Source organism: Mustela nigripes, chromosome 15, assembly GCF_022355385.1.
Source record: "Mustela nigripes isolate SB6536 chromosome 15, MUSNIG.SB6536, whole genome shotgun sequence".
NCBI classification, from domain to species: domain Eukaryota; kingdom Metazoa; phylum Chordata; class Mammalia; order Carnivora; family Mustelidae; genus Mustela; species Mustela nigripes.
In genome coordinates this window covers 10,319,537-10,342,622 of record NC_081571.1, presented here as the reverse complement: position 1 = coordinate 10,342,622, position 23,086 = coordinate 10,319,537, and the positions used below count along the sequence as shown (strand labels likewise).

Here is a 23,086-nt window from a genome sequence, read left to right as displayed (position 1 = left end):
CAGTACCATGCTGTCTTGATGATGACAGCTTTGTAATAGAGCTTGAAGTCCGGAATTGTGATGCCACCAACATTGGCTTTCTTTTTCAATATCCCTTTGGCTATTCGAGGTCTTTTCTGGTTCCATATAAATTTTAGAATTATTTGTTCCATTTCTTTGAAAAAGATGGATGGTACTTTGATAGGAATTGCATTAAATGTGTAGATTGCTTTAGGTAGCATAAACATTTTCACAATATTTATTCTTCCAATCCAGGAGCATGGAACATTTTTCCATTTCTTTGTGTCTTCCTCAATTTCTTTCATGAGTACTTTATAGTTTTCTGAGTGTAGATTCTGTGCCTCTTTGGTTAGGTTTATTCCTAGGTATCTTATGGTTTTGGGTGCAATTGTAAATGGGATTGACTCCTTAATTTCTCTTTCTTCTGTCTTGTTGTTGGTGTAGAGAAATGCAACTGATTTCTGTGCATTGATTTTATATCCTGACACTTTACTGAATTCCTGTACAAGTTCTAGCAGTTTTGGAGTGGAGTCTTTTGGGTTTTCCACATATAATATCATATCATCTGCGAAGAGTGATAATTTGACTTCTTTGCCGATTTGGATGCCTTTAATTTCCTTTTGTTGTCTGATTGCTGAGACTAGGACCTCTAGTACTATGTTGAATAGCAGTGGTGATAATGGACATCCCTGCCGTGTTCCTGAACTTAGCGGGAAAGTTTTCAGTTTTTCCCCATTGAGAATGATATTTGCGGTGGGTTTTTCATAGATGACTTTGATAATATTGAGGTAGGTGCCCTCTATCCCTACACTTTGAAGAGTTTTGAGCAGAAAGGGATGCTGTACTTTGTCAAATGCTTTTTCAGCATCTATTGAGAGTATCATATGGTTCTTGTTCTTTCTTTTATTGATGTGTTGTATCACATTGACTGATTTGTGGATGTTGAACCAACCTTGCAGCCCTGGAATAAATCCCACTTGGTCGTGGTGAATAATCCTTTTAATGTACTGTTGAATCCTATTGGCTAGTATTTTGTTGAGAATTTTCATATCTGTGTTCATCAAGGATATTGGTCTATAGCTCTCTTTTTTGATGGGATCCTTGTCTGGTTTTGGGATCAAGGTGATGCTGGCCTCATAAAATGAGTTTGGAAGTTTTCCTTCCATTTCTATTTTTTGGAACAGTTTCAGAAGAATAGGAATTAGTTCTTCTTTAAATGTTTGGTAGAATTCCCCTGGGAAGCCGTCTGGCCCTGGGCTTTTGTTTGGAGATTTTTAATGACTGTTTCAATCTCCTTACTGGTTATGGGTCTGTTCAGGATTTCTATTTCTTCCTGGTTCAGTTGTGGTAGTTTATATGTTTCTAGGAATGCATCCATTTCTTCCAGATTGTCAAATTTGTTGGCGTAGAGTTGCTCATAGTTTGTTCTTATAATAGTTTGTATTTCTTTGGTGTTAGTTGTGATCTCTCCTCTTTCATTCATGATTTTATTTATTTGGGTCCTTTCTCTTTTCTTTTTGATAAGTCGGTTAGGGGGTTCTCAATTTTATTAATTCTTTCAAAGAACCAGCTCCTAGTTTCGTTGATTTGTTCTATTGTTTTTTGGGTTTCTATTTCACTGATTTCTGCTCTGATCTTTATGATTTCTCTTCTCCTGCTGGGCTTAGGGTTTCTTTCTTGTTCTTTCTCCAGCTCCTTTAGGTGTAGGGTTAGGTTGTGTACCTGAGACCTTTCTTGTTTCTTGAGGAAGGCTTGTACCGCTATATATTTTCCTCTCAGGACTGCCTTTGTTGTGTCCCACAGATTTTGAACTGTTGTATTTTCATTATCATTTGTTTCCATGATTTTTTTCAATTCTTCTTTCACTTCCCGGTTGACCCATTCATTCTTTAGAAGGATACTGTTTAGTCTCCATGTATTTGGGTTCTTTCCAAACTTCCTTTTGTGGTTGAGTTCTAGCTTTAGAGCATTGTGGTCTGAAAATATGCAGGGAATGATCCCAATCTTTTGATACCGGTTGAGTCCTGATTTAGGACCGAGGATGTGATGTATTCTGGAGAATGTTTCATGTGCACTAGAGAAGAATGTGTATTCTGTTGCTTTGGGATGAAATGTTCTGAATATATCTGTGATGTCCATCTGGTCCAGTGTGTCGTTTAAGGCCTTTATTTCCTTGCTGATCTTTTGCTTGGATGATCTGTCCATTTCAGTGAGGGGAGTGTTAAAGTCCCCTACTATTATTATATTATTGTTGATGTGTTTCTTTGATTTTGTTATTAATTGGTTTATATAGTTGACTGCTCCCACGTTGGGGGCATAGATATTTAAAATTGTTAGATCTTCTTGTTGGACAGACCCTTTGAGTATGATATAGTGTCCCTCCTCATCTCTTATTATAGTCTTTGGCTTAAAATCTAATTTATCTGATATAAGGATTGCCACTCCTGCTTTCTTCTGGTGTCCATTAGCATGGTAAATTCTTTTCCACCCCCTCACTTTAAATCTGGAGGTGTCTTCGGGTTTAAAATGAGTTTCTTGGAGGCAACATATAGATGGGTTTTGTTTTTTTATCCATTCTGATACCCTGTTTCTTTTGACAGGGGCATTTAGCCCATTAACATTCAGGGTAATTATTGATAGATATGAATTTAGTGCCATTGTATTGCCTGTAAGGTGACTGTTACTGTATATGGTCTCTGTTCCTTTCTGATCTACCACTTGTAGGCTCTCTCTTTGCTTAGAGGACCCCTTTCAAGATTTCCTGTAGAGCTGGTTTGGTGTTTGCAAATTCTTTCAGTTTTTGTTTGTCCTGGAAGCTTTTCATCTCTCCTTCTATTTTCAATGATAGCCTAGCTGGATATAGTATTCTTGGCTGCATGTTTTTCTCGTTTAGTGCTCTGAAAATATCATGCCAGCTCTTCCTGGCCTGCCAGGTCTCTGTGGATAAGTCAGCTGCCAATCTAATATTTTTACCATTGTATGTTACAGACTTCTTTTCCCGGGCTGCTTTCAGGATTTTCTCTTTGTCACTGAGACTTGTAAATTTTACTATTAGGTGACGGGGTGTGGGCCTATTCTTATTGATTTTGAGAAGCATTCTCTGAACCTCCTGAATTTTGATGCTCGTTGCCTTTGCCATATTGGGGAAATTCTCCCCAATAATTCTCTCCAGTATACCTTCTGCTCCCCTCTCTCTTTCTTCTTCTTCTGGAATCCCAATTATTCTAATGTTGTTTTGTCTTACGGTGTCACTTATCTCTTGAATTCTCCCCTCGTGGTTCAGTAGCTGTTTGTCCCTCTTTTGCTCAGCTTCTTTATTCTCTGTCATTTGGTCTTCTATATCGCTAATTCTTTCTTCTGCCTCATTTATCCTAGCAGTGAGAGCCTCCATTTTTTATTGCACCTCATTAATAGCTTTTTTGATTTCAACTTGGTTAGATTTTAGTTCTTTTATTTCTCCAGAAAGGGCTTTTATATCTCCCGAGAGGGTTTCTCTAATATCTTCCATGCCTTTTTCGAGCCCGGCTAGAACCTTGAGAATTGTCATTCTGAACTCTAGATCTGACATATTACCGATGTCTGTATTGATTAGGTCCCTAGCCTTCGGTACTGCCTCTTGTTCTTTTTTATGTGGTGAATTTTTCCGTCTTGTCATTTTGTCCAGATAAGAGTATATGAAGGAGCAAGTAAAATACTAAAAGGGTGGCAACAACCCCAGGAAAATATGCTTTAACCAAATCAGAAGAGATCCCAAATCGTGAGGTGGGAGAAAGGGGATAAAAAGAGGTTCAAAAAGGAAGAAAGAAAAAAAAAGAAGAAAAAGAAAAGTAAAAAATTTTAAAAAAAGGAAAACCAATGAACAAAAATAGAAAAAATATATATATTAGATAAACTAGTTAAAAAACGTTAAAAAAGAAAAGGGTAAAAGTTAAAAAAAAATTTTTACCAGAAGGCGAGAAACAAAACAAAAAATGAAAAAGAAAAAAAATTAAATTAACTGCAAGACTAAAAAAAATCACAGGGAGAAAGCCATGAATTTGTGCTTTGCTTTCTCCTCCTCTGGAATTCTGCTGCTCTCCTTGGTATTGAAACCGCACTCCTTGGTAGGTGAACTTGGTCTCGGCTGGATTTCTTGATCTTCTGGGGGAGGGGCCTGGTGTAGTGATTCTCAAGTGTCTTTGCCCCAGGCGGAATTGCACCGCCCTTACCAGGGGCCGGGCTGAGTAATCAGCTCAGGTTTGCTTTCAGGAGCTTTTGTTCCCTGAGCGCTTTCCGTAGAGTTCCGGAGGATGGGAATACAAATGGCGGCCTCCTGGTCTTCAGCCCGGCCCGGAGGAACCGAGAGCCCAGGGCCCCACTCCTCAGTGCGCCCTCAGAGAACAGCGCCCAGTTACTCCCGTCTGCCTGACCTCCGGCTGCGATCCGAGCTCACCGAGCCTGCGACCAGTTCAAGGTAACACCGAGCTGTGAGCTTACTGTCGGCTCTGTCTCTGTAGCCGGCTTTCCTGTTCCAATACCCGCAAGCTCTGCGACACTCAGACATCCCCGATCCTTCTGTGACCCTGCGGGACCTGAGGCCACGCTGACCCCGCCTGAGCTTCGCCCTGGTTTAGCCTCTGGAGCGATGTCCCTCAGTGGAACAGACTTTTATTTTGTGCTACGTTGCTCCGCCTCTTGCCGGGAGCCGGCCGCCCCCCCCGGGGTCTATCTTCCCATTGCTTTGGATTCACGTCTCCGCCGGTCCTACCTTTCAGAAAGTGGTTGTTTTTCTGTTTCCAGAATTGCTGTTCTTCTTGTCTTCAATCTGCCGATGGATTTGCAGGTGTTTGCAATCTTTAGATAAGCTATCTAGCTGCTCTCCGGCTAGCTGAAGTAGTCTCAGCCTGCTACTTCTCCGCCATCTTGACTCCTCCCTCCAAGTATCTCAAGCCTGCACTTTTAAAATGATGAGACGTTCAAACTTTGAACCAAAGGATCTCTCAGTACCTAGAGAATCAGAACTTCTATATCTGTCAGCAGTTACCCTGCCATTGTTAACATATGAATGTATATGATGATAACCCACTTTAAAAAAAAGAAAAAACAAAACCAATCTCACGGCTTCACTAAATAAATGTTCATCATCTTCAGTCTTGTCTCCTCTTGATGAAATGGGTTTAACTTTCCAAAAACATTAGAATATACTAATGTTACCCAAAAGGAATTCTGAAGTCAAGGGGAAAAAGCTCAAAAAACTAAAAGTAAATCCATTTCTTCACTACACAACTTCTCAGAGCCTATGTCTACAATGTGAACTGTGATAATTCAAAAAGGAGACAGAGTACTTCCCAAATTTATCTGACTAAGGAACCCTTTCTACATGAAGGAGCTTCAGGGTCTACAGTTCCACAGAATACAAAAAGTGACCCCTGAAAAAACTGAGTGGTTTTTGTCTGCTGAAGAGGACATCATAGCCAAGATGCTGGCAATGCTTACCCTATGTGATGAAACCCAAACTTCTCAGTCTGACATTAAAAAGCCCCCAACAATCTGTTCTCAATCTCTATCATTTCCCAAGGTACTAGGTTTGAGTTTCAGTTTTGCCACTTACTAGCCATAAAGTCTCGGGCAAAACACTTATAAAATGTAGACTGTACCATCACTTGTAAAATGAAATTCATACCATCTACTCTGCAAACCTCAATGAAAAATTATGAAAAACAATGAAACAGAGTAAGAATCATGACAGTTGCACGACTCTATAATACAATCTACTAAAAACTGAGCTGCACACTTACAAAGGGTGAACAGAGCATGTAAATTGTATTTCTAAAAGGCTATTTTATAATATCAGTGGAGAAAAAAGGAATTATTCAATAAACATGCTTGAAACAAGTGGGTATCCATCAGTGAAAAAAATGAATACAAAGATATTTCCAAAAGACCAAAGATTATAGTGTAATCAAAGTAAAAAATAATATATATACACATCTACTATAAAAATATCTTTACAATAATCATAACATTATTGAACTCCCTCCTCCAGTCAAAATGATACACTCACTAACTTTTCAAAGTCTACACTTTACAAATAGAGTACCATCAATTCCTACACACACACACACACACACACACACACACACAAACACACCCCTAGCTCTATGTTCTTCAGATCCAGATATATGATGGAAAAGAAAAAAATACTTGGAATTACACAATGAGTTCCAATCCTACTTTTGCCACTCACTAGCTGTATGACCTTGAGCAAACAATCCTCTAAGGTTCATTTCATCTGAAAAAGGAGGCAACAGCATCTCACCCAGAGTTGTGGTAGGGACTCAAGTGAAGCAACCTATGCAAACTGCCTCATAGGTCATCATAAATATTTTTTTTCCTCTTCTCATGTCTCTAGAATGCACTGCCCAATTATTCCAAGCTGTTAAAACCTTTACCCCTTACCATATCATTTATACCACTCATCTGACTAAAAATATATACACATTTCCTTTGACTTTTATTGCTGCCTTCAACTATTTAAATCTTCAAATTCTTGTATGTTTCTGTAACATCTTCCCATCTAACTTATCTATTAACTGAGATTTGGAACTATTTCTATTTTTTTTTTTTGGTATTATCTAATCTAGTAGCACATTTGTATAAATACAGTTAAGCCCTTTTTAAAAATAGGTATCTTTAAAAGTTGATAAAAGATGCACTATATTATGACTTTCACATCCAAGCTTCATAAAATACCAATGTAAATGGTATCATTGCTTCCAATTTTCCCAATTACAAAATTAAGAAGCAGAAGTGCTAGATGATGGTAAGGTGGATGAAGGCCCAAGAAACAGGGGCTCCTCCACCCACTCAGCAGTCAGGGGCACCAACCTTTTGGTACAGACTGAGCAAATACAACTTGCCCATATGATCTGCTTCAGCCAGTTGCCAACCACTGACCTCCAACTGTTTATTTACTTTTAAGCAGGCTCCATGCCCAACGTGGGGCTTGAACTCAAGACCCAGAGATTAAGAGTCACATGCTCTACTGAGCCAGCCATGCACCTCACTTTGACAACATATTTAATCCAAGTCTCAGTTTCCTCCTCTGTAATAGAAATTATCACAACTGCTTTCCAGGGCTGTTGTGAGAATAATTCAGTACAATGACATGCCTAGATGATACTATGTGCCTAATGATTCTTTTTTGTGGTTATCATTTGGATCCATTTACAAATTTATTTGTAAAAGTTATCTTGCTTTTTCTGATGAAAAGCTAACATGTTCTTTGTATAAAATGCATTAGAGGAAGTTTTTCACATAGTTTTTTAAATGATGAAAAGGTAGCTTGGAATATTTCAGACATCCCATAGGAACTGTCTGAAAGAAAAGACTCGAATCCAAAGCAGGTGGCTGGACAAGACGTACAGGTCTGTGTGAAAGACTGGACTTCCCTCAAAAGCTCCTGAAACTAAGAAAAAAGTCCAAGGGAACTATGAGAAAACTAATTAATGGCTACAAATATTATATTTGTGATAAAGTTTCTGTGCAGAACCATAAAGAGACCATTCCACATTCCAGATTCTCTACCTAACTCTAAGGCATCATTAACCAACACTGATGATAACTAAAGAGAAGAAAGGCCTTAGTAGCACACAGCATCAATCATAAGTCAAATGTAATTTTATGTGCATTATCTCATTTTTTACCCACTCAACAAGTTGAATGTATCCTCCCAAAACTCATGTTGATGTCCTAATCTCAGTATCTCAGAATGTTCTTATTTCAGTACAGAATCATTGAAAATGTAATTAGTTAAGATGAGGTTATTCAGGTGAATCCTACAGTACAATTTTTTTTTCCTGGTTTCATTATCAGTTTCCTTTTTCTTTTTTCCTTTTCAAATTTTTTATTTAAATTGTAGTAAGTTGACACCAGTATAACTTATGACTTTATAAAAGGGGAAATGTGGACACAGACACACACACAGGAAGAAGGTCTTGTGAAGATGAAAGCAGAGATCAAGGTGATGCTTCTACAAGCCAAAGAATGCTAGAGACGGCAGGCAAACCACCAGAAGCTTGGTAAGAGGCATGGAACAGATTATTTCTCACAACCCTTAGAAGAAGGCAACCCAGCCAACACCCTCATCTCAGACTTCTAGGCTCCAGAACTGTGAGACAATAAATTTGTTGTTTAATCACCCTCCCCCAATACACACATATAATAAAAATAAAAGATTAAATGGGGGATTATTAAACCAATAAACATAAGTTTTAAAAAAGTATCTCAATTGAACATTAAGTTCCTAAGCAGCCAAGATAAAAAGGAAAAATGTAAGTTAAAAATACTCACCTAGTAAAATAACCAATACCAATTCCTTGAGCAAAAATACTTCCTAGTACTAAATTTTTCAGAAAAATTTTTATAAGGATTTTTATATCTGGAGTACTGATCATCATGCATCTTCAATACAGATAAAAGAAAAATTTCTAGAAACATTTTTTATATTAATTCTCAATAGAAGTAGATAACATAGTATTAAACCACAACTCAACTGAGATAATAAAGGGCTAAGAATTTTAAGAACTTCCCTTTTTAGCCATTTACCTTGACCAATCTTCCCCTCTTAAATGCTCATTTTCTTGCTTTGAAACATTCATTTCTGGTTCTGATAGATAAATTACATATAGACAGATAGACAATAATACCAGCTGCCATGTATTGCTTATATATACAATCTCATCAGTCCTTTAAAATATATATCATTATTGCCTATTTTGGTGGCAGTGCCAGAGACGAAATTTGAAACCAGAACAAACTTACTTCAAAGGCTACAAAAATCACTATACTACATTCCTCTCAGCCCTTCCTATAGACTCACCTTTACAACGACCTATTATTAAATCTTCAAGTACAATGTGTTACAAGTACTTTTAAGCTAAAAACTCATTTATTCTTAACTCCTTTCTCTCTCCCATTTACCCTCTGAAGTAGGTGCTTCACCAAATCTCTCTCAAATGTGTCCGAATGCCTAAATCAAGTCCTTGGCATTTCTCTCTCCCACTGCCACAAGGCTACTGTTTCCCTATCTCCACCCTTGGAAGCCAAAAACTCCTATGGTTATCTCTTTAAGACATAGATCTTACCACTGCACTGAGAACAGCCTACAAGGACCTTCACAATGTGGCCACAAAATCTATCATCTGATCCCACTCTCCATAATAAAGCCTCTTCTCCACCACAGGAGACTACAGAACACAAGCATGCACACGGCTGTCTCTCAAAATCTGTGTCCTTGTCATCTGCCTAGGATGCCCTTCTCTTTTACCAGGTATGCTTCATAAATCTTTCAAAAAATAGTTCAAATATTCCCTCTTCATGAGACCTTCCAAAATATCCCTGAATAGAGTCTGTTTGTATACAACTTTATACCTATACTGTATCATACTTGTGCCCAAATTTATACATTTCAAAATCCTTTACTAGACTGCCCATTCATAAATGGCCAGAACCACACATCTTTACATTCCCTGATACAGTACGGTATCTGGCACAAAAGTGCTCAATAAAAACTTGATAATTAAGCCTCTAATCAGTGCCCAGAGTATACATATACCAAATCATACTTACTGAGTAGTTATCTGCATAAAATATACCTCCAGAGGCAAGTTAACATTGTTTTAAAAACTGTAAATTCTATCTGGCAAACTGGCCCTTATGAAAGTTACCATACCTTTGCACCAAGATAGACACACCAAGGCCTCTGAGAAGATGGGGGGAAAAAATCCTGAAACAGCAATTTTACATAGATCACAGTGGCTTAATAAGAGCTCAGCTGAGATTCTAGTGTTTCACAGTGGAATATACATAGTTCACTGTTTTGAACTGAAAATTTAAGATATACATTACTTAGTTTCCAGAATCAGAGACAAACTGTATGTAGAACAGCAAGACTCTGGTAAACAGTGCATTCTGAGGAGCACTACAATACCACAGGCCTTCCAATGTACACTGGCTACAAACTTGACAATAAACAACTAAATAAATTGGGTTGTCACGTGAAGCTATTTAATATTTAGTACTGCCCCTTTGATTACTTACTGAAACATGTCTTACAACAAGACAGTTCTCGTTTAGGATCTGTGCCAAGATGATTGCTTTCTCTATGCAATCTCAATCTGCCAATAAATAAATGTTTTTGAGTATTCCATTCTTCTTGCTTTCTCAGTAGAGTAAATCAGAATTTATTAATGTATTTCTAAAACCAGCTTACTCCGTGCCAAAATATTAGTGTAAGATCATCCAAACCCATAGTTTAATGAGAAGTTAGGAGCAGAGTTGGTTTTTTTTAATAGCAATTAAAATCTTTTAACAAATTCTGTAATATATAAATTTATAATATATAAAATTTGGGGGATTCTGTTTACAAATACTGCCTACCCTACCCACTAAAATGGAAGGCTCACAAAGGAAGGAATCTATCATTTATCGGTTACTAACGTATCCCAAGAATCTAAAACTGTGGCTGACACAGAGCAAGTACTCAGTAAATGTGTATTAATCAAATAATTAAATAAAATGAATGAATCACTACTTTCAGACCTAATTATGCTAAGCTGAAAGTCTGCCAAAAATCTGTTTTTCAAATACATTATTTTGTTTACATTAAATCTTTTTAAAATATATATCAGAAAACTCTTCTGAAATTTTTACTTTAAAAACTGCCTTTATCACTTTTCCAAGCCTTGGGAGTAGAAAGAAAATTCCCTGTCCCATCATCGTCAAGGCTCTTTTACAGAGACAGCTACCATTTCTATAAAGTCTATGAGCCATAAAAGGTCACTTACGAAATTTAAGAGGCCCAATTCTATGTTGTTTTTCTTCACATCTGTTCTCATCCTTTCAATCAAGTATACAGTCAGATTCAGGAAAAGCAATATTAAACAACAGAATAAGTTTAGGAAAAGATAAGTAAAATAATAAAGTTATATTTAATAATATATAAAGTTGTTTCCCGTTTTTCCAGCTCTTTCATGCTCTACCTAATTTATTAAAGAACCCTAAGGTAACCATATCAAACCTGCAGGAGCGCCTGGGTAGCTCGGGTCATGATCCCAGGGTTCTGGGATCGAGCCCCACACCGTGCTCTCTGCTCAGTGGGGAGCCTGCTTCCCCACTTCCCCCGTCTGTCTCTCTACCTGTGATCTCTATGTGTCAAATAAATAAATAAAATCTTAGGGCGTCTGGGTGGCTCAGTGGGTTAAGCCGCTGCCTTCGGCTCAGGTCATGATCTCAGGGTCCTGGGATCTAGTCCTGCATCGGGCTCTCTGCTCAGCAGGGAGCCTGCTTCCCTCTCTCTCTCTCTGCCTGCCTCTCCATCTACTTGTGATTTCTCTCTGTCAAATAAATAAATAAAATCTTTAAATAAATAAATAAAATCTTAAAAAAACAAAAATGCAGATAAACAATGAAAGATTATTAAATAATAACATGTCTTTTATTAAATATACAAATGAAATTTCCCTGAAATTATTAACAAATACTAATCTATTAAGTTACAAAAGATCTGATTTATAAAACTATCTCTAGATATCTGAGCCACTGGGAAAAAAATCTTGCTGGCGTAGATTTGATATTGATGACTATTTCAAATATCTTATTTCAGCTAATAATGTGTAAAATACAGATTTTTTTTTATCAAGCTATAATTGGCATGGAATATAGTGTTAGTTTTAGGTGTACAACATGATTGGATTTATGCATATACCACAAAATGATTACCACATTAAATTTATTTAACATCAGTCACTACACAGTTACCATTTTTTTCTTATGTAAAGAACTTTCAAGATCTACTCTCTTAGCAACTTCCATATACACAATACACCACTTGCTATATATTACATACTCAGGATTTACTTATAACTGGAAGTTTGTGCCTTTTGACCATCTTCATCCATTTCTCATATCCCTCCACTCCCCACCTCCAGAAACTACCAATCAGTTCCCTGAATCTATGAGCTCAGGGATTTTTTTAGATTCCACATATAAGTGAGATCATATGGTAGCTGCCCACATAATTTTTTCTTAATGTACCAAGTCTGAATGATTTACCAAATTACTGAAGATTCTATATGCTTAATATATGTACATATATTTTGCATGAGTTTATGTATAAATGTACATAATGCATTAAGATACAACAGCTTAGTGCCATTATTTGTAATAAAACTATAAATAATCTAGCTATCCATTAAAAAGAATAATACAGCATACAGTAGAATATTATGCAGCCTTTAAAAAGAGCGAGGTAGATTTCTATGTATGAATGTGGAACAAACCACAAAATATGAAATTCAGTGAGAAAATTCAAAGTGCTTCCGTGTGTGTACGCGTATGTGTGTCAGTAGATGGTAGAGACAGGGAAATATAAAACACATAAATGACTGTATAGGCACAGAGTATTTCTGAATGTACACATTATAAATTAGAAAGAGTGGCTATCTTTTGGAAAGGAATCAGGCAACTAAAGAAAGAGGGAGACTATTTTTCATTGAGTACCCTTTTGTGCTATTTAAGTTTTTAACCTGCGTATGTGTTACATCTTTAGTTCCAAAAACAAGACATTGTTTCCCATTTTTTTTTTAAAGCTGGAATTTTTATAATAAAAATGTAATTAAAAACTCGCTTTAGAAAAATAGCAACAGGACACCTGGGTGGCTCAGCCAGTGCAGCACGAAACTCTTGATCTGGGGTGGTTGAGTTCAAGCCCCATGATGGGTGTGGAGTTTACTTTAAAAAGAAAAAAATAACTTTATTTTTTAAAGAAAAAATAAATAACAAAACAGACATCAAAAAAGGGGAAAGCTTTTTTATGGAAGAGGATTGTTATCTACATACCAATTAGCCCAGCCAAGATTAGTGAGATCAACATGCCCTTCCCTGTACTGGATGTTAAACTGCTGAGAAGTCTGTATTTTAAGAGCTGTTGGGAGGGGAAGAGGATCTAAAGATCAAACATGAAGTAATTTGTTTTCTAGAACATGAACATTTAGAAAACAGAGCATTTTAGAGCTAAAAGCATCTTGGACAACATGTACTCTATCCCCATTCTCCCACTTTACAGATAAACATTATTTCCATGTGGACTAAATGACTAGCTTAAGATCACAAAGTGATTTTGTAAGAGCACTAAAAATCAAAATCTCTGAACTGCCAGTCCAGGAGTAATTCCTATACAACTGTAGAAGACATAAATACTTGTATATATTGGCTTTCTAAAAGCTAACAAGTATTTTATCATATTCCATTTATAAAATCTCAAACTAAACTATTTTATAAATGGGATATAAAGTTAATACAGAAAAAAGGTGAGAAATACTGCTACAAAACTTCAGTGTGTGCATGCACACACTTCTCTCAAAATTCATATACTGAAGCCCTAACCCTCACGTAATTGTATTTGGAGGCAGAGCTTTTAGGAGCACAAAAGCATTATATTAATAACGATCAACCCCAGGTAATAAGGTAAGATTGATCTACTTTGACTTTATACACTGCTGCGCCAATGGAAATTTTTACAAATAAAGTTTCATAACTAAAAAAAAAAGATAAAGTGAAAATCAACCCTAAAATATATAAATAAATATTCAAGTCTGTAAATAAATGCTCCTAGCACAAATCTTTAAGAGGAAAAATTCAGCAATATATACAAAAGAACTCTTGATACACACAACTTGGCTGAATCTTGAAAGAATTATGCTCTGTGTGGGCGGAGGGGGACTAATCCCAAAAGATTTCATGCTATATGAGTCCATTTAAACATTCTTGAAATGAGAAAGTTATAGAAATGGAGAGCAAATTAGTAGTTGTCAAGCTTGGGGAGGGAGTAAGGTGGGGGATTACGAAAGGGCAACTAGAGGGTGATAAACTGTTCTATGTCTTGACTGTGTTGGCATTTACACCAACATACTTGTGAGAAATCCCACAGAACTAAATGCACACGTATGGGCACAGAGGAGTACAAATCAGATTACAAAAAGATGAATATGATAAGTGGGCTATATCAATCAATGCTGGTTTTAATACTGCAGTACAGTAGAAGGGGGTGGGATTATGGACATTGGGGAGGGTATGTGATTTGGTGAGTGCTGTGAAGTGTGTAAACCTGGTGATTCACAGACCTGTACCCCTGGGGATAAAAATATATGTTTATAAAAAATTAAAAATTAAAAAAAAAATACTGCAGTACAGTTATGAAACATGTTACTGTCAAAGGAAAATGAGTGATGGAACAACAAGTTCTCTGTATATCATTTCTTAAAACTGCATGTGCCTCAACAATTATCTCAAAATAGAAGGTTCATTTCAAAATGGAAAAATCCAGGACACCTGGGTGGCTCAGCTAGTTAAGTGTCTGCCTTCTGCTCAGGTCATGATCCTAGGGTCCTGGGATGAAATACCACATTGGGCTCCCTGCTCAGCTGGCAGCCAGCTTCTCCCTCTCCTACTCCCCCACCCCCGATTTTGCTCTCTCTCTCTCTCTCTCTCTCGCTCTCTCTCTCTGACAAAATCTTTTAAAAAGTGAAAAATCTTATAGAAGGGCAAAAATATAAAGATATTTTGCTTTGTTTTGACAACCATTTATCTTCCTTTCTGGCTATTTCAAATGCACTCTATGGAAAGAAGGTACACTTTTATGCACTTTTACTCATTAACTGAATCTTACCTCAACTTATGAAAACACATCCATTTTTGAATAGTCCTCATAAAACTTATCAAGGCTTAATATTATCTTACACCTGTGTCTGTATTCTCCTCTAGAATAGAAACTCCATTAGGGCAGAATTTCGTTTTATTCTATGTTATATTCCTTACACCGAGTTTGGCCAAAGTTTGCCACCTTGCAAGCGCAATATAAAATGAGTGAAATGAATGGTATTATAAAGTCTTTGTTATCCACTGTCCAATAAAAATGTTTAAACCTATGCCAGCTATCCTAATGACAAACTCCCACTCCTCACTTTCCTGTTAGCTAATAGTGTAATTCTGTAATTCTAGGTAAGTAAAATCCTGACTTAAACGCAGTTTAATCCAAAGTAAATGAACTTAAATTTATCCATTATTCTCTTCCATTTGGATAGACAACTACACAAAATTCCATAATCTAAGTATTTCACTGGTCTTAAACGTATATTCTCAAAAATTGGAGAAAAAAAATGCACAACTTACAGATTTATTATTAATAATACTGATTAACAGCAGCAACTACAACTAAAACCTCATTATGGGCTGAGCAATGCACTGGTACTATCCCATTAACCTTACCTCAACTGAAGTAAGTGCTACTATTACCCCCATTTTTAAAATAAGAAAAACTGAGGCTTAAAGTTTCAAACTTTACACAAGATCCCAAACTAATAAGAAAGCCAGGATTCCACCACAGATGTGTCTTACATCAAAGCCTTCACTGGTAACTAAACTAACTGAACTGAGAAATACATCTGTTTTTGATAAAATAAATAAATCCACTAGATTTCAAATAATGTACATAAAATATAAACATTGGAATATAGTTTAACTGCTGAAAATTGAGCACCTTAAAGATTAGAAGTCTAGCTAGCTGAAAATTAGAATTACATTATTAAAATGTCAAGAATCAGTAATTCAACTGAACCCAAATCAAACAATATTTAAGCCTCAGAAAATCCCAAGTCCAACAGAAATATGAAATGTCAAAACCTTAAATACATCTTCAGGGGTGCCTGAGTGGCTCAGCTGGTTAAGTACCTGACTCGTGATTTTTTGCTTAGGTCATGATCTCAGGGTTGTGAGAGAGAGGCCCCCTTCAGGGTCCAAGTTGGGTGTGGAGCCTGCTTACAATTCTCTCTACTTCTCCCCTTGCCTCTTCTCCCACTGGCATACCCAAACCTCCCACCACCGGTTCCACCAGCTCTCTCTCTTAAAAAACTTAAATACTTCCTTAAAGTATTTTTTTAAAATTCTTCTTTAAAAAAAAAGCAAAAACTGTTATTTCCCAAACAACAATCCTGAATCCCAGAACGTTTACTACTATACTGCCAGGTGAGCAGAAGGGCTGGAGAACTGGACTAAGAAAATATAATACTCTGTATACATAAACGGTAAGCAACAAATTAAAGTATGGTTCCTTCACAAGACCAAAACATCACTGCAACTAAGTATATTAAGAAAAAAAGGCTTTTGTGTTTCAGTTTTCCAATGCAAAATAGGATAAAATTTTCTTTTGCATTTACCTCTTAAGTTTTAACATGATCTGAAACACTAAGGAAGAAATTCTGCAAACATAAAGCAGAAAGGAAGGGTCAAAAACTCAAACGCCAAAAGTAGCCAGACACACAAGTCACCTAAGTCAGAGATTAAGGCAAAACTGAGAGTCTTGCTGCAATGGTCCTAATTCCAATATGAGTAAGAGCTGCCTTTCAAAGGAAGTCTGAAATCTACTTCTATCGTACATCTTTTGATTTTTTAATGTTGTTAACTAACTACAATCCACCCATAAAATTTGAGCCAGCGAAATGGCTAAAACTGTAAGAGAGCTAATGCCAAGTACTGGTGAGAAGGTAGAGCAACTAGAACTCTCACACATTGCCACAGGGAATGTAAATATGGTAAAACCGCTTCAGAAATTATCTACTAAATCTGAACATATGCATACCCTATTATGACCCTGCAATTCAACTCCTAGATGATCCAACAGAGAAATGCATAGACTTGTTCATCAAAAACCATGTTCGAAATGTTTTTAATAACAAAAATTGGAAACATTCCACTGCTCACCTGTAAAATGGGAAAATAAAATGTGGTATATCCATACAATGTTAACACTATACAGAAATTAAACTACAGAAGCTGTTTCTACATCACAGGAATGGATCTCACAGAAAGATTTAAAGGAAGAAGTCCATTCCTATAAAGTTCAAAAAAAAAAGTGAAAAATGAATCTACTGCGTCAGAATGTGGTGTTAGAAATCAAAAGTCCCATCTGGGAAAGGGTACTGACTGGAAGGGGACAAGAGCAGGACTTTTGGGGGGTACTGATTAGGTCCTACTTCTTGATCATAGTACTGATGATAAACTATGTGTTTATCTTGTGAAAATTCCAAAAACTTATGATTTGTATGCTTTACCGAGGTATGTATACCTCAATAAAAACTTTTAACACACACATGCACACACAGAAGATTCCATGAAGCCGAAACAAAATATTTCTGCAGGCAAATCTAGCTTATCAGAGCAGATCAGTTTGTGACCTCTCTGCTAAGGAAGCACTATACAACCTCACCTTTAAAGAAGAGCAAAGAAAAAATAAAAACAAAATAAAACCGTGATGCTAAGATGATCAAGGCAACAACTAAAAAATTTAAATTTCTCCTGATAGCAGCTCTTAGGATGTGTTGCCTCATTAAATTACCTCATGCACTTAACAAATCAAGCCTCTTTCCAAAGATACAGCAAAGAATCCAGTAAAAGGTAGAAAGTAAACTAAAAATTAAACATTTAAGTGTAAAAATTCTAAGCAGTCATTAAATTACCAACACAGTCCTCTTTTCCTGATTCCTGAGCAAGTTTATTTGCCACTCACTGATATGAAACAAAATGCTCTCATCTAAAAGGAGTCAGAATCTATATACTATTCAGTTACCAAGTCTACAACAGTAAAGACAAGCCTCAGGCTTCACCCAGGCAAGTTAAAGCAAGCCCTACAGAACCTAAATACATTACTCAACTATTTAATCAAATATCTGTTAAATGGCTAACTATTAAATTTTTAAATGCTTTCTTTTGCAGTAGTTACCTATTCTCTCAAGATCCTATATCCCAGACAATTACTTTCTTTTTCTGAGGTATGGAATGATCCTACCTTTGAGCTATTGCCACTATCTTTTTTTGACCTCCCATCTTCACCTGTTTACAATATCCTATCTTATCTTTCACGTCCCAAATCTACTACTTCCATATATTAGAAAATCATAGAAAAATAACATATTAAATCGGATGCCAGCATTTTTGAAAATGCCTTTTTGTATGTAACAAAGCCACCAACCAGGTTCCCAGTACTATTCAAACACTGATCAAATTACTTTGAGCCACAATTCACACAGCCAGCAAAAGTTTACCTTGAAAATGCAAAGTTGCTACTCCAAAGTGATAAATTTCCACCAATAAAGTAACCATTTTTTACAAAACACTTTTAGTTACAAATTAATCTTCTGAGCACATCAATCTAGCCAAATACATGGGCATTAAAGTCAAGTCCATCACAGCAATCTTTTTTTTTAAAAAGCAAGTCTCTAGGAAAAGACTAAATAATCCTCAAAAAGCAAGTAACTGCTTAAAAAAAACAACAAAAAAAAAGCAAAAATGTATTAATGTCCAAGTTAAGTTGCCTATCAAATTATTTTAAGATCTAAAAACTGTTTAGAATGCCCAAGAAAGTAAGCTTTTCCCCCTTTTGGTTAAGAAATAGTCAATACGCTTAAAAAAAAAAAAAAAGAAAGAAAGAAAGTAGTCAATATACTGAGAAACAAAAAAGAAAAATCTGCCACCTGCTCTGCTTCTGTAAAATAGACTGCATTTACACTAATGATTGTAAACTCCACTCACTGAAAACTAAAAAGTTGAAAGGTAAGAGATAATGACAAGAGAAAAAGTAAAAAATACCAACAGCCTTAAGATATTCGAACTCTAGTGCTCAGTGGCACACAAATGAACGCTGCCCAGGACGTTTTCAAAGCTCCATGCTAAGAGTCCGCTTGATACCAAGTTGTATTACTCAGGATTCCTACTGATACCGGCAAACTGATGTTGGCTTCAGGAAGACTACGCTGAAATGCAAGTCTTCATAAATTCCCACGCTAAACTCTCGACTAAACCTAAACATAATATAAAAGCTGCTGTCCCTTCACTCCTAATCCTTAGAAAGCATTTCCTGCCTGGAAAATCTTTCTCCCACAGGCTTACACAAACTTTTTCCGTTCTTTCAACTTACTCCGGGAAGCCTTAAGCCCGCCCATCACCTCCCGCCCCCTACCCACACACACCCACTAGGGAACCTCAACACTCCTCAGACACCACTCCACACGGGCACGCAAAACACATGTGCCTGCAAACCCAGCCCCTTTCCACACCCCCCGGAAACGACACCCCCTTTCTCACACACCGCACGCCACAGCCCATCCCCCTTCCTCCCCGCCCCCACTCACAGCACCCCAGTCCACCCACCCACGTACCGGGGAACCCAGCCTCCCCTCGCTCCCCGGCTCGCCTAGGGCTGTGAGGAGGGGAAGCAGGAAGAAGGAAGGAGGGCTCAGGCCCGGCCTAGGCCTCTCAGACCGCCTAGGGAGGTGAAGGGGGGGCACCCGCCGGCAAAGCTCGTTGCAGGGCCTCATCCGGGCCCCCTCCGGCCCCAGGCCCTCGCTCCGCCGGCCCCAGGCCTTCGCTCCGCCGCCGAGCCCAGGCCGGGGCGGCCCTCCCTGCCCAGACCACACTCACTTGCCAGCCGCGGTCCATCGAGCACCCCGCTGCTGCCTCCTCCGCCGGCTGCGGCTCCTGCACCCGGACCCCCTAGGTCCGGCTTCTTGGGCCCCGGAGGCGGCCCGGCTCCCCCGCCCGGGACCGCTCCGGGCGGAAAGGCGGCCACGGGCGCGCCCGCCAGAGCCAGAGGGACGCTGTTGCTATGGAGGCCGAGGCCCGGGGCAGCTCCGGCGGCCGGGTCCTCATGCAGGAACTGACACTCCTCCCCGTAGAAGCAAGTCTTATCCTTAGCGTAGTAGCGGCAGTACTTCAGCTTCACTCCCGCCGCCGCCCCGCCGGGGACACCCCCGACCCCCGGCGGGGCCACCACCGCCACTGCCGCCGCCAGCGAGGAGGAGGAAGGGGAGGCGGCGGCCGAGGGGGGCGGGAGGCCGCCGCCACTGTTCATGGCAACGCCGCAGCCTCGTCTTCCGCTGCCGCCCGAGGAGCAGCCACGGCCGCCGCCACCATAGACCGGGGAGGGAAGGAAGACGCTACCGGTGCCGGATAAAAGCCTGGGCGGGTGGGTCTGTCCCGCTGCGGGAGCCGGAGCCGCCCGGGGAGAGGGGGGGGGGGGGGGGGGGGGGGGGGGGGGGGGGGGGGGGGGGGGGGGGGGGGGGGAGAGTTGGGATTCTCTCTCACTCACTCTCTCGTTCTCTTTTCTTAAAGGGGCCGCGCGGGACGACGGGGTGGGCGCGCGGGCCCAGACGGGGCCTTCGAGGGCGCGGACTAGGGAAGGGGGAGCGGCAGCGGCGAACGGGCTGGGAGGGTGGAGAGCCGGTTTATTTTTAAATTCTGCCTCCACTCGCTCTCTCGCGCTCTGGTTCCTCCGAGTTGTTTATTCCATTTTCCTCTTCCTGAGAGGGCCGTCGCCGCTGCGCAGGCGCGCCGAGGCGCGGTGGCTTGTGGGTAGCGGGAGCGCGAGGGGATGCCTCGCTAGGCGTCCGGCCCCCGGGGCATCCGCGAGCGGGCCGGCCAATGGATGGGGTGTCCGCGGTGGCTTTCCCGGACGCAGATTAGGGTGGTGAAGTTCTCACGGGATGAATACCTTCCTTTTTTGTATATCCTCGTACTTATAAAGCCAGGCGTCCTTTTTGAATTGAAAAGACAAAATTAACAGAATGTAAACGGTCAGTTTGAGGGGCCGCACCTTAGCAAGGAGCTTAAGCCCTTGCTCTATTTGGAGAATAGTTCATCTGTTTGCCACACTTCCCCTACCTCTTTTCTCACTACCTTCCTCTTTTTCCTTCTCCTTGAAGGTGATGAGAGCTGCAGGACTGATTACCTTAAGTTCTGGGCCTCCTATCAAAAAACTGAGCCAAAAAAAGGCTGATTTGGACAAACCCCCTGCTCAGTGCAGCACCTGTTTTCTCTATTTATAATTACCGAAAGGCCTCAGTAAAATATGAAAAATAAGATGCCACCTGGGGACAACTATGCCTAGGCAGCCTCAGAACTTTTCATTTATAAATGTGCTAGATTGCTTTTCTCCAATCAGCCTAGTCTTGATTTGAAACTCATTTTTAAAAAGATAGCTTTTCCCTCAGCAAAATTAAATATTTTAATATTTAAATATTGCTGCGCTATATTTAAAAAAAAAAGTTTTTCCTTGCTATGAAGGGAAAAGTAATTTTAACATTTTCGTTTCTCTCCTCTGTAAAAGATTTTCTCAGAAGGCAGCATCACAGCTGTGAAGGGGGAATATTTGTCGACAGTATTTAAGGAATTGTGGCAAACAGAAGAGATCACAGAAGAGTGGATATAAGCAAGTGTACTACACTGAAAAAGGGGGAAAAGTGGATCCCTTACATCACAAACTGGTAAGCCTGGTGATGCTCCTTAACTAAATTCAAAAATAACATTGTCTTCTGTCTTTTGTTTAAAAACACTTTAGTGTATTTATTTAGTCAGTAAATATTTATTAATGCCCATTATGTGTAGCAGGAACTGCTAGGACCTGGAGAAACAAAAGTAAACTAAATGCAGTCTTGTTTGAGTTCAAATGGATTGTTTATCCCTCTGGTTGCAGAGCCCCCCATAAAGTACACAGTGATAATAAGGCAGTGCTTTAAGTGCTAATCTTAACACATTGGCTATTAGAGAATATTAGAGATGTTAGACTTTCCGGAGAAAGTTGATAACATAATAGCAGAAGTTGAGAACATCTGCTTTGAATTCAGACCGTGAGCTAAGGCTTACTAGTTGTGTTTCTCTGGGTAAGTTGCTTTACTTCTCTGTGCCTTATTTGTAAAACAGATAATAGTATCTATTTGATAAAGTACAAACTACTGTATGTAAAGTGTCCCGTGCTTAGTAGGAATTCAGATTTTAGCTATTGCTATTAGTAGAATTGCTTCTAGTAGTAATCAGCATAGAAGGGTACAGAAAATAGCTTTACAGACGAAGCACACAGCTTGTGCAAAAGGCCTTGCAGTGAAAGAGAGCTTTCATTGTTAGAACAGTGATCACAAAAGTCTCTGTATGGCCTGTTAAAGGATTTAACTCTCCTTTTTTTTTTTTAAGATTTATTTATTTATTTATTTGACAGAGTGAGAGAGATTACAAGCAGGCAGAGGAGCAGGCAGGGGTGGGGGGGGGGCGCTAGGTAAGAGGGAGGGAAGCAGGCACCCCGCTGAGCAGAGAATCCCCTGTGGGGCTTGATCCCAGGACCCTAAACTCAAACCCCAGCCAGGAAGGCAGAGGCTTAACCCACCGAGCCACCCAGGCACCCCAGGATTTAACTCTTTCTTGAGGGCAATAGAAAGTTACTACAGGGGGTGCCTGAGTGGCTCAGTTGTTAAGCATCTGCCTTCAGCTCAGGTCATGTTCCCAGAGTCCTGGGATTGAGTCCCACAGCGGGCTCCCTGCTCAGTGGGGAGCCTGCTTCTCCCTCTCACACTACTCCTGCTTGTGTTTCCTCTCTTGCTGTCTCTCCCTCTGTCAAATAAATAAATAAAATTTTCAAAAAAGAAAAGAAAGTTATTACAAGGTTTTAAAAAGTCCAAGTAAGAACATAATCAGATTTCCTTTTGGAGAAAAACATTTTAATTCTTATAAGAAACCTATGAGGAAAGTAATAAAGATGGGTTATCACCATTTTGTAGATGAACAAACTGAGTAAGGTCTGGATTTACACAGTTACCAACTTATAAGTTGCAAAGCCAATTTACAGAGAATTCTGATTATAAAATGTGCTCTTGGTTGAGGCGGGCACCCTGGGTGGCTCAGTCAGTTAAGCAACCAACTTGATTTTGACTCAGGTCATGACCTCAGGGACCTCAGCACCAAGTCTGCTTGTCCCACTCCCTCTGCTCCTCCTTTTGTGCTCTCTCTCTCAAATGAATAAATAAAATCTTTTTTTTCCTAAGTGCCCTTTCCATTATACATTTGCCATTCCTAAGTGAACATGTATGTTAATGGATTAGAAAGGAAAGTGGTATCTATAGTGGACAACGGAGGTTCATTAAATTCATGCCAAATTAAGCATATGATTCAAATAAACTGTTATTGAGAATCTCTGTGCCATGTATCAAGCAAGTTCTGTGCTAGGCTC

At 39.2% G+C, this 23,086-nt stretch overlaps 1 protein-coding gene across 1 annotated transcript in view; it reads right to left on the bottom strand.

Annotated features, from left to right (window-relative positions):
* The window catches only part of PAN3 (poly(A) specific ribonuclease subunit PAN3), a 140,409-nt gene extending 119,747 nt beyond the window's left edge, over positions 1 to 20,662 (bottom strand). The window contains exon 1 of the mRNA XM_059378238.1: positions 19,513 to 20,662. Within this exon, the coding sequence (XP_059234221.1) occupies positions 19,513 to 19,942 (430 nt within the window). The 5' untranslated portion in view covers positions 19,943 to 20,662. The remainder of the gene's footprint in view (positions 1 to 19,512) is intronic.
* Positions 20,663 to 23,086: the final 2,424 nt, after the last annotated feature.